This window comes from Vulpes lagopus, chromosome 2 (genome assembly GCF_018345385.1).
Source record: "Vulpes lagopus strain Blue_001 chromosome 2, ASM1834538v1, whole genome shotgun sequence".
NCBI classification, from domain to species: domain Eukaryota; kingdom Metazoa; phylum Chordata; class Mammalia; order Carnivora; family Canidae; genus Vulpes; species Vulpes lagopus.
This window is the reverse complement of record NC_054825.1, coordinates 98,793,523-98,809,027: the sequence shown is the minus strand read 5'-3', so window position 1 is coordinate 98,809,027 and position 15,505 is coordinate 98,793,523. Positions and strand designations below refer to the sequence as shown.

Sequence of the window (15,505 nt, the reverse complement as noted above, 5' to 3'; positions counted from 1 at the left end):
AAGGGCTAACCCATCATTTGGTTTTCAATGCTTATGTATACTACTAGCAATACTGATGTTACTGAGTCCTAGAATTTCAGAGATAACTGAGGATGCTTGTTTTACATATGAAAACTGATGGGTCAGTGAGATAAAGGGGTAGATTCTATTCAAGGTCACAGAAAAAATGACTAGAGCAGCCTTAGCAGTGTTTATTCTTGAGAATGAACTGAGCACGTAAAGGGCATGGAGGTCCTTCTTGCCTCACACCCCTACCATTTACCAAGTAAGAAGGAAAAATAAAGGTTCATTGGACTGCCAGACTTGAATGCAGTTGGAAGGAGAAAGTCTTCTCTGTTTAGGTTAACTGTTAATTACTAAAAAAATAATTCTGTTTCTTTAAAGATGAAAGTAGTAGTTATTTGTTACCAGAAATTTGTCAATGACATAAGTAATTTTAGAGAGGAATGCTAAAAACATTCCTGCAGAGCAAAGGAATGAATAAAAACCGGTTTCCAGGAACTGCAAAGTATAGGACTCCTGATGATGTTCAAGGTTTATTTTCATGAGTGCTCTCCCCTAGTTTTCAAAACATTACAAAACAGGATACAGCTTGAGAAAATGTCATGCAATAATACAGTATTCGAAATACCAAAGCGGGAGTGGGGTGGGGGTGGGGGGGTCTCTTTGTTGGTTGAGCACTCACATTGGATAGCATTCCTAGGAGTCACTTCATCGCAAGCAGGTCGGGGTCTGACTTCACATTTCCAGGCAACACCTGGATAACCTCTAGTAAGCACCTGTGAGAGCACAGCATGGTGTGTGGAAAAGGATCCAGCTTTGCTAGTGCTAATGCACCAAAGGAAATGAGGTCCAAGTATTTGTTAAGCACTTACTATGTGTCAGACACTGTTTAGGGGATTCGGCACAGAACCATCTTATAGATCTCCCACTTCAGTCCAAGAAACCTCTGCCCTCGTGGCACCTATATTTTAGCAGAGGTGGAGGTAAGGGGCAGGTCCTATGTCATATGTTAAAAACTGATGTGAAAAAAAATAAAGGAAGAATGGAGGGTAAGTAATGTGGGCAACAGGCCATGTATGTCTTCATGAGAATACTAATAGGGTACCAGTTATGTCACAAATTGAAATAGAAAAGCTATGGAATCTGTATTTCTTCACAGCTGAAGAGTGTAGCCTCTCACAGAAGAACAAGTATGGGGGTGGGGAGGGTCATCTTCTAACAGAGACCTGGAAAGGATCTTAGGTACTCACTGTCCAGATAAAGGTATTAAACGATCAAAAAAGCAAAGAACTACCAGTAACTCCAGAATGGATTTTCTGTAAGGTAACAAGGTCCACAGGGAGGGTTGTGATCACTTGGCAGTAAATAACCTTTTGGCCTTCCCATATCCCAAAGGCACTTAGACACCAGACTCTGGTAGGTTTCAAACAGCAGATTTAATAAAAGCTAAGACAGTGACATTAAACACCATGAGGAAAATGATATTCTCTATAATAGGGCAAATTAAGCTGCTAGATAGCGTTTTTGTTACTGTATCTGGGGAATAGTATCCAGATGTAGAAAAAGTGGAATCCTGCAGAATGTAAGGACACACATTCTCTTAAAGACTTCTGTCCATTTGGGTGTCTCCCGGTTTTTGAAATTTTCTTGGGAGTTGAGAGGGTGTTTCCCAGGATTGTCTCCTACTTGCAAGTAGTAACCTTCCTCGCCACATTTTTAAAAAAGATTTATTGATTCTTTTAGAGAGAAAGAGAAAGGGAGAGGGAGAGAATCTCAAGAAGAATACCTGCTGAGTGGGGAGTCCCATGCAAGGCTCAATCTCATGAGATCATGACCTGAGCCAAAATCAAAAGTTGGATGTTTAAACCACTAAGCCACCCCGGCCATCACCATTTCTCACCATCCTGATCAGCATTAACAAAGCCTGTCCATCTGGTTAGCTGGCTGCTACTTTTAATAAATGTGACCTGACAAGATGGAGGAATCATGACGTTCACCGGCTTTATAATATCTGTTCTGTCTACTTTGCAGAAAGGTGAATCTCAAAAATGAAACAAATAATTGCCTTGTAAATGGTAAATTAAAATTAAGATCTGAGACAATCACTTGATTATTTGCATATGGCCAAAAAGTTGAGAAGGCACTTTATTTAATGAAAAATATTATTATCCAAATAAAGAAGGTCTTAAGTTTTTTGATTTTGTGATATTGAATTTTCCCATCTGTTTGGAAAAAAAAATCCATGCAACAGATACTAAAGTTAAGGGTTTTTCTTTAATCTAAAAGTTTAAATTTGCAAAGTTTTAAATCTAAAATTGGGCCTTGACCAACATGTAATGTTTTAAAAATCATTCCTGTTGAGGCATTAATTCCTAGAAAATCTAAAAGCTACAGACTACAGAAAAATGGCAGTTTGGAAAGGAAAGGGCTTTTTTAAAAATTCTTTCAACAGAAGCAGATTTGCCACAAAAAAAAGTGGCACTTATGTGACCCTTGTGAACGCCAGGAATAGCATGGCATGAAAGAACTTTCTAGTTGGGAAAAGGCTGCTGTTCTACAGAGGGACTTTTGATAAACGGTAAACCACCTGAAAAGAATTCAGAAGGACAAATCTCCTAGGCTAATGTAATCTGTTGTGAATTATTTTCATTTTAATAACTATTTGTTCTCAACCCTGATTGTGTACTTTCTAAAAGAAGGCCCGTGGAATTATATAATCTTCAAGTCCACTCCAGAATCCCTGTATACATATCTAACCCTGTTACACAGACGAAAAGAAATTTAGGAAGCAGTTTCTTTCTTCTGTCGTTTGAGGAAAGTTTATAAGGAAACAGGATTGTACTTTCATTGTAGGAAGAGGATTGGTTCTGAATTACCAGTATGTCTGGTTTCAGAAACAAAGCAAGAAGGTTAAGGTCAGAAGATACTTTCACATCTGGCTTTCTCTAAATAGAGTTGGCCACTCTAAATAAAAAACCTTTTAGCCAGAATGCCCCTTGTTCGTAGTTTTCTCCCATTAATTGATCCATGTATGGCAGGACCAAATTCTACCGCTGGTCCATCCTCCTGGGAACAAGATGGGTCAGATCTATTCTTATTACTGTTGACAGTGCTACATACTAAAATTATGCCTTCATTTACAATATAGTAAGCTTCTGTGTAGAATGCATTTCTATAAATAAGCATAAAATCTAACCATAGGCTATCACTGCAGTCAAAAGCATGAAAAAGGGATCCCTGGGTGGCTCAGTCAGTTGAGTGTCCGTCCAACTCCTGGATTCGGCTCCGGGCCTCATCTCTTGGCTCCTGAGATTAACCCCTGCATCAGGCTCCACACTCAGCGAGAGTCAGTCTGGATAGTCTCTCCCTCTGCCCCTTCCCCTGCTCACATGCACTCTCTCTCAAATAAATAAATAAATCTTTAAAAAAATTAAAGTATGAACAAATTTTTAAATAATTTAACATAAAGACTATCTGTATTTACAATGCTATCCAGGCAAAAGGGAGAAGAAAAACCACGTGTACCAAGCTTATTGCAGACCCTAATAAGCCAATGGAATAACAGCTCTGCCTAAAACAGTAAAAGCTCATCCTAGAGGAAGAGCCTCGGGTGGTGGCCTCTGCAGCTCTAGGACACCCACCAGTCATTTCCTAGGTGACAAGGAAACTTCTCAGTATCTTTTTAAGGACAAGGTATATTAATTACCATTCTTCTTGCAAGAGGTATTCGATATTTGCTCAGAGCGCCAAGGCCATGATCAGAAGCCTGGGGCAGCTCAGGTAGACAATGGAATTACTCGTCTGCTAAGGCCTGTCCTTGCTCCTTCTTCTCTACCTTCTGTTATCAATCGCATACATCAGTGTCATATAGGAAGCCTGCCTGACCCAGGGGCTCCCTTGGTGGCCTATGACAGTGATCCCACACTGCTACCAAATACTTCCCCAGGTGCGCTCTGCTTTCACAGCCCTGTTACACTTGCTTTTCTGGGTTTTCATTCTACTCTGTTCAAATGATGCAGTCACAAAAGACAAGCCTATAGACATGCCCAGTACAGTGAAGGCACAGCAGTTAAGAGCTCATGCTTGGACATCTGCTGATCTGGGTTTGCATCTTTTGACACTGATATGACCTACCTCATTAAAGACCAAAATGCACAAAAGGCACAGTTCCCAGGACCCATAGTAAAAGCTTGCAAAGTGTTGGCTGTTATTACTCTCACTTTGGCTCGCATCCCTTGGCAACAAATCTAACCCCCTTATCTTCCCTCAGTCCCCAGATCTTACCCACTATCTGACCCCAAAGGATTGCACCACCAGAACTCTGAGCAGCTCTCACTTCTTGCAAAATTCATTTGATACCCACCACATTGCCTTGTCTTAACCTTCCTTTTATCTTGCATATCCTTCTACAGACCCGCTTCCTGTCCCCTGCGATGGGTACATGGTGGGCTGTTTGTCAGTTTTTTCATTTTCCCTGCAGCACTGAGCACAGTGGCTTGGCCATAGAAAGCTCCAGAACTGCTGTGGCTTGGCTGTATTCAAAAGTTGCCATGGGAAGGACAAAGCACGGGATTTTGGAATTTGAGTTGGGGCCATTCCAATTCTTTTGGTGGAGATTATTTGAAACTTTCACACCAGGTCATGCAAATCCTCCCTTCTGTGAGACTGTATATATTTCTAACTTTATATTATTCCTGTGGTGTTATATAAAGATCAGTCTTCCCACCAAGTTCAAAAGCAGCTCGCTGCTGGAAGCAGCTCCATGGGGGCATTGAACAAGAAGAGAAACAGGTTCCACATGTTAGGAGAGTCTCATTGAACCAAAGCAATGGCCAGTCTCCTCACATGGGACTTTCTCCTTCATCTGTCTTCTTCACGTTGCATGAAAGCTCACTTCACTCCATGCCAAATCACCATTTTATGTATCCTCAATAGTGGTTGTTAAATTATTCCTTTGTTTATGATTCAATGGAATGATGAACAGAGAAAGTTTCTTCTTCAACCTGTGGCCCTTATATAAAGACCTATCAGTCAAGGTGCTTGATTATGACCCTATTTGTGGTCCCGTGACTTCACGTGGGCCTACTCAAACTGGTGACAATGTGGTGAAAGATTCACTTTCCAATAACTACCACCACAGGGCCTCTAGGCTCAAGAGCTAAAAAAAAAAATAACACTCAGCATATCCTAGTTTGGGCAGAGAGGCATATGCCTTGAAATATATACTTCTAGACAAGGGAGCAGGCTACTTGCCAGAGTGAGAGCTACTGACTCTTTTTTTTTTTTTTTTTTTTTATGATAGGCACACAGTGAGAGAGAGAGAGAGAGAGGCAGAGACACAGGCAGAGGGAGAAGCAGGCTCCATGCACCGGGAGCCCGACGTGGGATTCGATCCCGAGTCTCCAGGATCGCGCCCTGGGCCAAAGGCAGGCGCCAAACCGCTGCGCCACCCAGGGATCCCAGAGCTACTGACTCTTAAAGGCAACCACGATTCTGAAGTTTCCAACAAGAATTCACATTGACGCCAGACAAGTAGTTAGGAGAGGCAACTATTAAAAAAAAAAAAAAAAAACCAACCTAAATCCCAGACAAAACCCAAATTTTGACAGAACTTCTTATACCTGAGTGTAGAGGCCACCCAAAAGGTCAGATAAATAGTTCCTTTTGTAACCAATGGATTGTTTTTGTGGTCCACACCATCTGCCCCCAGGTGGGACATCGTATGGTCCAACCAGGCCTGTTTTTATTGTTTCCGGTGGATTCATAGCAGGTGTTTTAAGTCCCTCAGTCCCTCCCTGCTTCTGCCCAGAGCCTGAAAAGGCACTTACCATCTGTGACAGTGACTTCTTCCTCCTGGCCGTTCAGGGCTCCCTCCTGGGGGCTGAACTCTTCTTCCTCAGCTAAGCCGTTGGCACTAGACAGCTGACCATTCTTCTGCAGAAGCTACACGGAACACAAAACCATGTAAACTTACTTTCAGTGATAATGAAGATTTAAGTCTTGCATTAGTCTGAATGAGTCAGCTACATTACAAAAGGTACCCCAGGAGCTACTAACCAGCAGGTAGGGCTTTGTGTCTGGGTAAATGAGCACACCACTCCTTTATCCACTCATCCAAAAACCATAATAGACAAACTCACCATTCCAGGCCTATTCAAGATACAACAAGGAGTAAGTCAGGTGTGGTCCCAGCCCCTTTGAGCTTACAGACTATGAAAAGTAGACTTTTAAAAATTGTTTTTTCAAGGCACCTGGGTGGCAGAGTTGGTTAAGGGACTGACTCTTGATTCTCACCTCTTACTGGCACAGCATGGTCGTGAGCTCAAGCCCAGTGATGGACAAGTAGCCCAGTGTGGAGTCTACTTAATTTTTTTTCTTTTAAACAACACTTCCTTGTGATGCAGGGTATGCATATTTGACCAAAATATACTTATGTGTCAATATGTCCTTCTCAGACAAAAGGACAGACATGTAAATAAACAATTAGGGAAATGGTCTTGACTCATAACAGAGGAATATATACAAGTCACAATAGAGAAGCCCTAACCTATGGGATGTCTGGAGAGGGAGGAAGTACAGACAAAGCTAGATCTAAGTTCCCACACAATGGGCGTGTGAGAAAGGGTACAGGGGAAGCAGGGAAAGGAGGCAAATATGGAATCCCAAGGATCAAAGATCAGTGTACCCAGAGACAAGAGAAGAAAGAGAGATGGGTAACTTGTGCTTCTGTGAGTCCTTGTTCTTTCCTTAAAAAATCACTAAAATCGTCAGTTGTTCTCTACCCCCAAGATAACCTGTGCAATGGATGTTTTCAGTTGCAAAACAGTAGACATGAGATATGCCCTTATATCATTTTGTAAATCCTGAGAATATGGGTAAAAAGTTTGAAGGCTATTACAAAAAGAGTACAATAACCATTAGGATAAGGATTTCGACAAAGCTTTAGAGCTCATACACACTTACCATTTTATCAAAACCAATATGGATGGGGGGAGTATTTCCATTTTACAGAAGAGGACACTGGAACTCAGTGTGATCACAGAGGGTGGGGGTTGGCTAGCCACAGGTCCCACACCCTAGAATAGAGGCACCATAGCCCAAAGGCCACCACTCACCACCAACTATTTCCAGGCTTTTCTCACAACACTACAGATTGCTGAAGGGCCTGTTGCTATGCATAATGATAAAATGCCATTTAGAGTATTCCATAGTCTAGGGACCTACCAACTCCAAGGAACTCTCAAAGCCACAGCACTCCACTTGGCATCATTCCATGCTGTTTAGAGGCTAATGGAGCACACTGGCCAAACCACTGACTTTGATCAGAGTCTTGAGGGGATAGCAAGTTCAAGACCGTCAATCCAGAAGACTAGAACTGAGCTAAATTGATTTCACCTGGCTGTTCCCAGCTCCCAGAGAAGTTGCCCTTCAACATGAGCTGCTTCCTGAAATAATACCACTGTACTTTAATACATACTCTACAGATGGAATAGTTGGCTTCAAAATGTGCATGCTGAGTCTATTTATTAGACAGAATCCTTGGATTCCATTTCCACTTTAAGTCTTCTCTTACCAAAATATGAAAGATAGAGGAGTCTTAAATGAAACCTAAGGACAAAAGCAGGGGGAGTGGGAGGTCTCCACAACGCCCATTAGCAAGAATGTCAGCCTTTAAGAGTATCTGGACCAAAAATTGCTAGTTATGTTAGTATGTCAGACTCAGATTTGATTAACAACATGAAGAAGAACCAGAGAAGGAAAGCAAGAAACACATATTACCGTCGGATGCATGGAAACTCAGTGACTCTAACCTAAGAAACATTGATGTACATACCATGATATGGCAAACCAAATGGGGATCATGAGAAGCAGGTTTAATGCCTCAATTTTTCAATGCAATAAACAATGCTCCTTGTTTAGGAAACAGAATTCTGAAGTTTTATAGAGTTTAGAGTCCTACAGAATTTTTTTTAAAAGATTTTATTTATTCATGAGACAGAGAGAGAGAGAGAAAGAGGCAGAGACACAGGCAGAGGGAGAAGCAGGCTCCTCGCAGGGAGCCCGATACAGGACTCGATCCCGGGACTCCAGGATCATGCCCTGGGCTGAAGGCAGACGCTCAACCGCTGAGCCATCCAGGGATCCCCTAGAGTCCTACAAAATTTCTACAATTCTTGAAAGAGGTCTCATACTTCTTTATGAATTGTCAAACTCAAGATATCTCATATCCAGAGCCAAATTGACTGTCTTTAAATGGGAAAGACCTATAGGATACAGGCACAAACTTTCTTCTGCCCTTAAATGTTACATACATATAACAAAGCACATTAAATGACATCAAATGAATCTTAAAAACTGAGATCACCTGCTAGCCCTCCTTACATACAAAGTTGATCATTGTGGATTAGTTTTTCCCAGTGACCACAGTGCAACTGTCTCTGCTTCCAAAAGGCACCTGATGAAGCAACTTTGGTAACAGACAACTGATGATAAGGGCATTATTAAAAACTGAGTTTTGAGCCAATTTTATTATATGCATAGCTTGGGTCTCAAAGCAAGGGGACAACTCAAGCTTTGACCCCCGCAGGTGGTATCTCCAGTGAGCATTCAAAGCAGGTGATATCTCCAGTGAGCATTCAAAGCCCATGACACATCCACACTCCACACACAAAATTAGGATTTCATTCTTAACCATATTTGGATTATCTCCATCATTCTGAGTTTCATTTAGAGAGATACTGTTTACAAAATCTCATATGTCCATATAGATGGATAATTCACTTTTTTGTGACAAAAAGAGTGTTTTCTGGGGCACTTGGGTGATTCAGTGATTGAGCATCTGCCTTCAGCTCAGGTCATGATTCCAGGGTCCTGGGATGAGTCCCACATGGGGCTCCCCACGGGGAACCTGCTTCTCCCTCTGCCTATGTATCTGCCTCTCTCTGTGTATCTCCATGAATAAAAAATAAATAAAATCTAAAAAAAAAGTGTTTTCTTTTTTCCCCACCCCCAAACATTTATATACTATTGTTAAAGATCCAGGTGCTTCTGAAAGTCATCAGTAAGTTAAAGTCACCTCAAATTGTAAGAAACCAAGCCCACTGTCCCTTAACATTAAAGTCCCTTTTGTCCTTATGCTTATATATATATATTCATAAGCATTTGTAAAAAGAGAAGAATATATACTTTTACGCTTTATTTGAGAGGAGAGAGTGGGGGAAGGGCAGAGAGAGAATATCTCACTGAGCACAGAGTCCAACCCAGAGCTCAGTCTCATGACCCTGAAATCATGACCTGAGCAGAAAACCAGGAGTCAGGCGCTTAACCAACTGAGCCACAGTGCCCTGAGAAATACATGTTTTTTCATATGTATTTGGCTTGTCCTCAGTCATTCTCTTTTGTCTGTAATTCAAATGCCCACAGAAGACAAGGATTTATTTATCAATTATGCCCAGGTAAACACCGAGAGCTAAGGACACAATTTAGTGACAGGGGATGAGAATGTTGGAGCCAGATGAAGTATATGAAGGCCATCTAATTCAGGAAAGAAAACAGTTATTAGGATTCAAGTTTCCAAACAAGAAAGAAAATGTCTCCGCTCTTCCACTCTGTAGCTCCCTCACAGATTTCTCCATACCTTTTGTACTTACTTTTACACTTGGACAAACACAATTATAGAACCTTGACTGTTGAGATAGACATTAAACTTGAAAGACATGCTCCCTGCACTTATACACAGTGAGCAGCACCAGAAAACCTCTATTCCCACTGGATTTGTGCTTCAAAAAGGGTAACCGCCTCTTTTGAGCAAATCAAAACCCTTAATGTTTTCAAGCTTATATCCTTTGAGTGGGTCAGCCAGAGTTTATTCCCGTAAAGTATTACCACATTACAACTCAACAAGCTTTAAAAAGAATCTCAATGTTTCCAGCAACCGTGTTTTCCTCTCATTGCTCTATGAACAACAGAGAATATCCAAAATGGCAGCCAAAGCATTGCAGAAAAAAAAAAAAAAATCAGACTTCTCCATTCCTCTTCCTCCTCCACAGGACTCCCCACAATTTGCTCTGAGCAGAGGAAACAGTATGAGTATCCAAGATTTTTTTTTTTTCTTTTTAAAGTAGGCTCCATGCCCAGCATGAGGCCCAACACGGGGCTTGAACTCATAACCCTGAGATCAAGACCTGAGCTTAGATCCAAAGTTGGACACTTGACCAACTAAGCCATTCAGGCACACACACACACCCTTTTTTTTTTTTTTTTAAGATTTTATCTTTAAGTCATCTCTTCACCCAACAGAGGCTCAAACTCACAACCCTGAGATCAAAATGTCTGAATCTCTACTGAGCTAGTCAGGGGCTCCAGGAGTATTAAGCTTTTTTTTTTTAAAACATTTTTTAAGATTTTTATTTATTTATTCATAGAGACACACACAGAGAGAGAGGCAGAGACACAGGTAGAGGGAGAAGCAGGCTCCATGCAGGGAACCCTATGTGGGATTCGATCCCGGGTCTCCAGGATCACACCCCGGGCTGCAGGCGGCGAGAAACCGCTGCACCACCGGGGCTGCCCAGTATTAAGCTTTTTAATGAGGAGTATTAAGCTCTTTAATGAGGGAGTTAAACTATGAGCAAAACAGATGAGCTCTTGACAGCTCTCAGGATGTTGGGGAAAGAGGAGAGGAGCCTGGTTAAGTAACTTTCACCACAAAAGTGATACCCTGTTGACATCTTCACTGGATGACCAGCACAGCTGGGACTGGCCTCACAATCCTGCTGTGCACATAGTAAATGAGGCTCTGATCAGCATAATTCTGGCAAAATGCAAGAACTAGAATTGTTATATGGATGTAGGTCGGACCAATCAGAAGTAAGTCAATATGACAAGGACATACAAACAAATGATCAGAATAAAAAAGATTATCTGGGGGGAATTTTGTTTTATTAAGTTTTTAAAATTTAATAAATATGCCCAACGTGGGACTCAAACTCATGACCCCAAGACCAAGAGTTGCATACTTCTGACTGAGCCAGCTAGGCACCCTTATCTGAGGGAGGGTGGAAGGAGGAGTATTTTAAATCCCTGACGAAATCTGTAAAGAAAACTCTTCAATGTCTTTTTCTTCATTCTAATAGGGAGTGTTTTTGAAGGTAAACCTTTAAAAATGTCAAGCAGAAGAAAACATCAGAGAATAAACCAGTATACAATGTCTTTAGAGAGCAATTTGGAAATAAGCTACGAACAATATAAATATGCATGCCCACCCCACCACACTATTATTTTTTTAAGAGGGAGAGAGCACTGATGTGTGAGCAGGAAGGAGGAGGCAGAGAGAGAGGGAGAGAGAATCCTCAAGCAGACTCCCCGCTGAGCATGGAGCCCTGCTGTGGGGCTCGATCCCATGACCTTGAGATCATGACTTCAGCCGAAATCAAGAGTCACATGCTTAGCCGCCTAAGCCACCCAGGCACCCCATCCCCCACACTATTCTAATAGATATGGCTTTACATACTTATGCAGGCATAGGTACAGTGATGTACAACACACAATCTGGGTAACAGCACCAAAGGGAATGCAGTAAATCTAGACACTGATATGTGTAGATGTCTCCAGTTTAAGTGGGAAAAAGCAAGGCATGGAGAATGTTTGATCCTTTCATGTGTTTAAAATAAGAAATGTCCCACTAACAGGGAGGGAGGGAGGGTACAAGGGGAGGAGAGGACTTCCTATGATCTCTGTAAGCATTTAAACAAAACAGAACAAAACTCTGTAATAATAACACTACATAAAATCTGCCTTTGTAGACTTGTTTGTTTTCCCCTTTGGAAAGGTGTTGAGAAAGAGAGTTTTCTTTTTTTACTAAGAGGTATAACTGATACATATGTGAAGGCATGGTTTCCTTTTTACTCACTTTATCAGTGCAAAGATGAAAATACTTTGAACCCTAAAATCCATAGATTCTTGGCTATAAGCATGCTAATCCCAGATTTCCAGGATTCACAAATCTTTTCAGATCATATGAGCCATGGGCCAAACTGCTCTCATAGAGATTTCACTCCTCTGTTTGTATGATCTCCAAATGTGATCATTAATAATGTCCTCAGCCACACCGTTTATCAAAAATATTGACCAAGACTTGGAGCGCCTGGATGGCTCAGTAGGCTAGGCATCTGACTCTTGATTTCAGCTCAGGTCATGATCTCAGGGTTGTGAGACTGAGCCCCAGGTCAGGCTCCATGTTCAGTAGGGAATCAGCTGGAGGATCCTCTCTCCCCTTCTCCTCTTCCCCTCTCCCCACTCAACCTGGTGCATTCTCTCTTTCTCTCTCTCTCTCCCTGAAATAGATACATAAATCTTTAAAATATATATATTGACCAAGACAGAACCAAGAATATCACAGCTCTACAGCAAGCTACCAGAGGCCCCTGATACATTAATGCATGTAGCATGGACTCATTTCACAAGGGGATTTAAAAATTTTTTTAAAGATTTTACTTATTTATTCATGATAGACTCACATACAGAGAGAGAGAGAGAGAAAGGCAGAGACACAGGCAGAGGGAGATGCAGGCTCCACACAGGGAGCCCAACGCGGGACTCGATCCCGGGTCTCCAGAATCGTGCCCTGGGCCAAAGATAGGTGCCAAACTGCTGTGCCACCCAGGGATCCCCCACAAGGGGATTTATATACATTTGCTAATCTGATCTTCTGCCTTAAGGCAACGATTATCATCACCTCTGCTTTACAGCAGCCATAGAAGCAGAAGCTGAGAGGTACTGAGAGGAACAGAGCCAGGATGTAAAGAAGCTGGGACTCGACCCAGGTGACAGCGCTGCACATGCAGCCTCAGTGCGATAGTGATCTGCCCCGGCACTGAGTTTCTTAAGTGTAGAATTCTTAATTTAGAAAATAACCAGCCAACTCGTTTCACAAAGATGGCAAAGACTATAAGAATACAAGTCATCGTGACAATACCAACCAGCCTGGGTTATGTTTAAGCTAAAAGTTTCCCTCTAATTTAGAGGTCACATACAGAACAGCAAGACAATTATGGGTTTCAAAAGGTTTGCATTCCTTTTATGAAGTAACCATTTTTATTTCAAACTGATCTAAGCAGAAAGCTTTGTAAAACCTAATTTAAGTAGAAAACTTTGTAAAAGTCTAAACACCATACAAACCTTCAGGTCAGAGAGTGAGGAACAGAAGAGGGGATGCTTTACGTAATGAAATGGGTCTAATTCCCATAGTTAATTAAGGTCACTGCAAAAAACAGAGGAAGGAATGCAAGATTTTTAAAAAGTTAACATAAAATAAGAAACTCTTCTAATTATCTAAAATTTGGGGGATGATTATAGCCTAATCTTCTAGGTATTAAAAATGGTACCTACAAAATGTATATAATAGTATGAAGATGTAGGGCAGGTTAAGTGTCTGCACAGGTCATGATCTGAGGGGCCTGGAATCAAGTCCTGCATTGGGCTCCCTGCTCACCAGGGAATCTGCTTCTCCCTGTGCCTCTGTTTTTCTCACTCTCTGTCTCTCACGAATAAATAAATAAAATCTTTAAGAAATATAAAAAAAATAAATACAATAGTATGGAGGTGTGGTTTATGTTGTAATAGTCAACCTAAATAAAATGCGAACTAAACAGTTATACCCAATGATGACATATATCTATAAGAACATACCATAAAGTAGCAACATTACTAAACTGTTAATATCCTAATGTATCAAAATAAAATTGGGGGAGGGACTATGAATATATGATATCCTTTATTTTTCTATTTTTTGTTTTCTGTTTTTTACCTAAATAACATGATTACTTTTACAACTGGGTGGTGGGAGAGCTTTTCCTTTGCAAGTTATTTTGTTTCAGTTTATTTTTAGTATGGGCAAAAGGCAGCTAAGAAAATTCTGCTTTACAGTGAAGCATTGTAATTCTAATTTCTACCAGTCACATGAATTTTCATGGGAAAACAGAACTGCTTTAAGAAAGAAACAACAGTGAAATCATATTTCAGGAGTTTATTCATGCAAACTAATCCATATTCCCTCCTCAAGGTGAGATGACACAGTGAGCTCAGAAGCAGAGTAGAGGGCTAGATACTCTGGGGCCCGATTAAGTACTTCAATTCAGCATTTTATAATTATCCCATCATTGTCTCAGGCTGAACCGGGGTAGCTTGGGGCCAGCAAACAGGCGGTGGCCAGGAAAGCAGAGTCCGATCGATGGCCTCAGCCTCTCCTGCCTCCTTTTCTTTTCATGAGAGGCAGAGAGAAAGAGAGAGAGAGAGAGAGAGGCAGAGACACAGGCAGAGGGAGAAGCAGGCTCCCTGCAGGGAGCCCGATGTGCGACTCGATCCCGGGTCTCCAGGATCAGGCCCTGGGACGAAGGTGGCACTAAACTGCTAAGCCACGGGGGCTGCCCTCCTGCCTCCTTTTCTCTGTAAAATGGCTAAGAATTTATCTTACCTACCTCACAGGATATTTGGAACAACCCCTGACACATGTTAAGTTGGTAGTAAGTCAACCGTTAACCTAAGTTTTACCTGTTTTTATTATACCATTTGCTGTCAACAATTATGATCTAGAAAGAACTATTTGTCCCAGGCCCATTTCTAAAATGAAAGCTTTAAGAATTCTTCCTGACTGGGTCATGCTCTGCACTAACACATCTAGCATGAAGGTTGCCAATGCTCTAATTTCCTAATGCTCTGGGTGGGAAAAGAGGGGCAATGAGTTTACACAAGGGACTAAATGGAGGAGAGACACTGGAGTATTTTGTACTTTTTTTTTTTTTTTTAAACCATAAAAAGTACAGAGGAAACAGCAGACGGCACAGCATGGCTCTCATCAGCTAAGGGACCTTGCTCATTCTCCCAGTTATAAATGTGGACTATGATCATCTCAATTTTAAGACTGTTTGATGATTCAAATAAATATCTGAGAAAGTTTTCCTCAATTGAAAACCTCCCGGAAGCTACTGTGTGAGTCTCAGTCCACTTGTACAAATCAAGATATGCTGTCTATTTCAGTATTTTTATATCATACGAAGGCCACCTTTTAAAAACTCTTGTGTTTGTAGTGAGGATGGTGTTGGAATTGGCAGCATTAGATTTGAAAGGACAAGGGGATCTAACAAAATTAGAAACAGCTGTGTACAGACGACCTCTCACTCTACCCAATCTTGCACACAAATGGGGTTGCAGCTCAAGACACAGGGCACCACTACAGTAGGAAGGCCATAGCTTTGGAAAAGACTTGGCCACAAGGAAACAATGACTGAAGAAATATCGGCTCTCATGCCTGGGGTTCTTGGCTGGTCTGACCGTCTGGAAGCAAAGGCAACTTATCCTACTGTGAGAATAAGATTGTACAGGACACCCCCCACCACACAGAGCTACATGGTATTAATGTGCCCGTCTACCAACACTGCTTAAAAAGTTGACCATCTTGGGATGCCTGGGTGGCTCAGTGGTTGAGCGTCTGCCTATTGCTCAG

The 15,505-nt window shown here is 41.6% G+C and overlaps 1 protein-coding gene across 1 annotated transcript in view; it reads right to left on the bottom strand.

Annotated features, from left to right (window-relative positions):
- AKAP12 (A-kinase anchoring protein 12) overlaps window positions 1–15,505 on the bottom strand; it is a 98,789-nt gene that overhangs the window by 38,154 nt on the left and 45,130 nt on the right. The window contains exon 2 of the mRNA XM_041742618.1: window positions 5,832–5,946. Within this exon, the coding sequence (XP_041598552.1) occupies window positions 5,832–5,946 (115 nt within the window). The remainder of the gene's footprint in view (window positions 1–5,831; window positions 5,947–15,505) is intronic.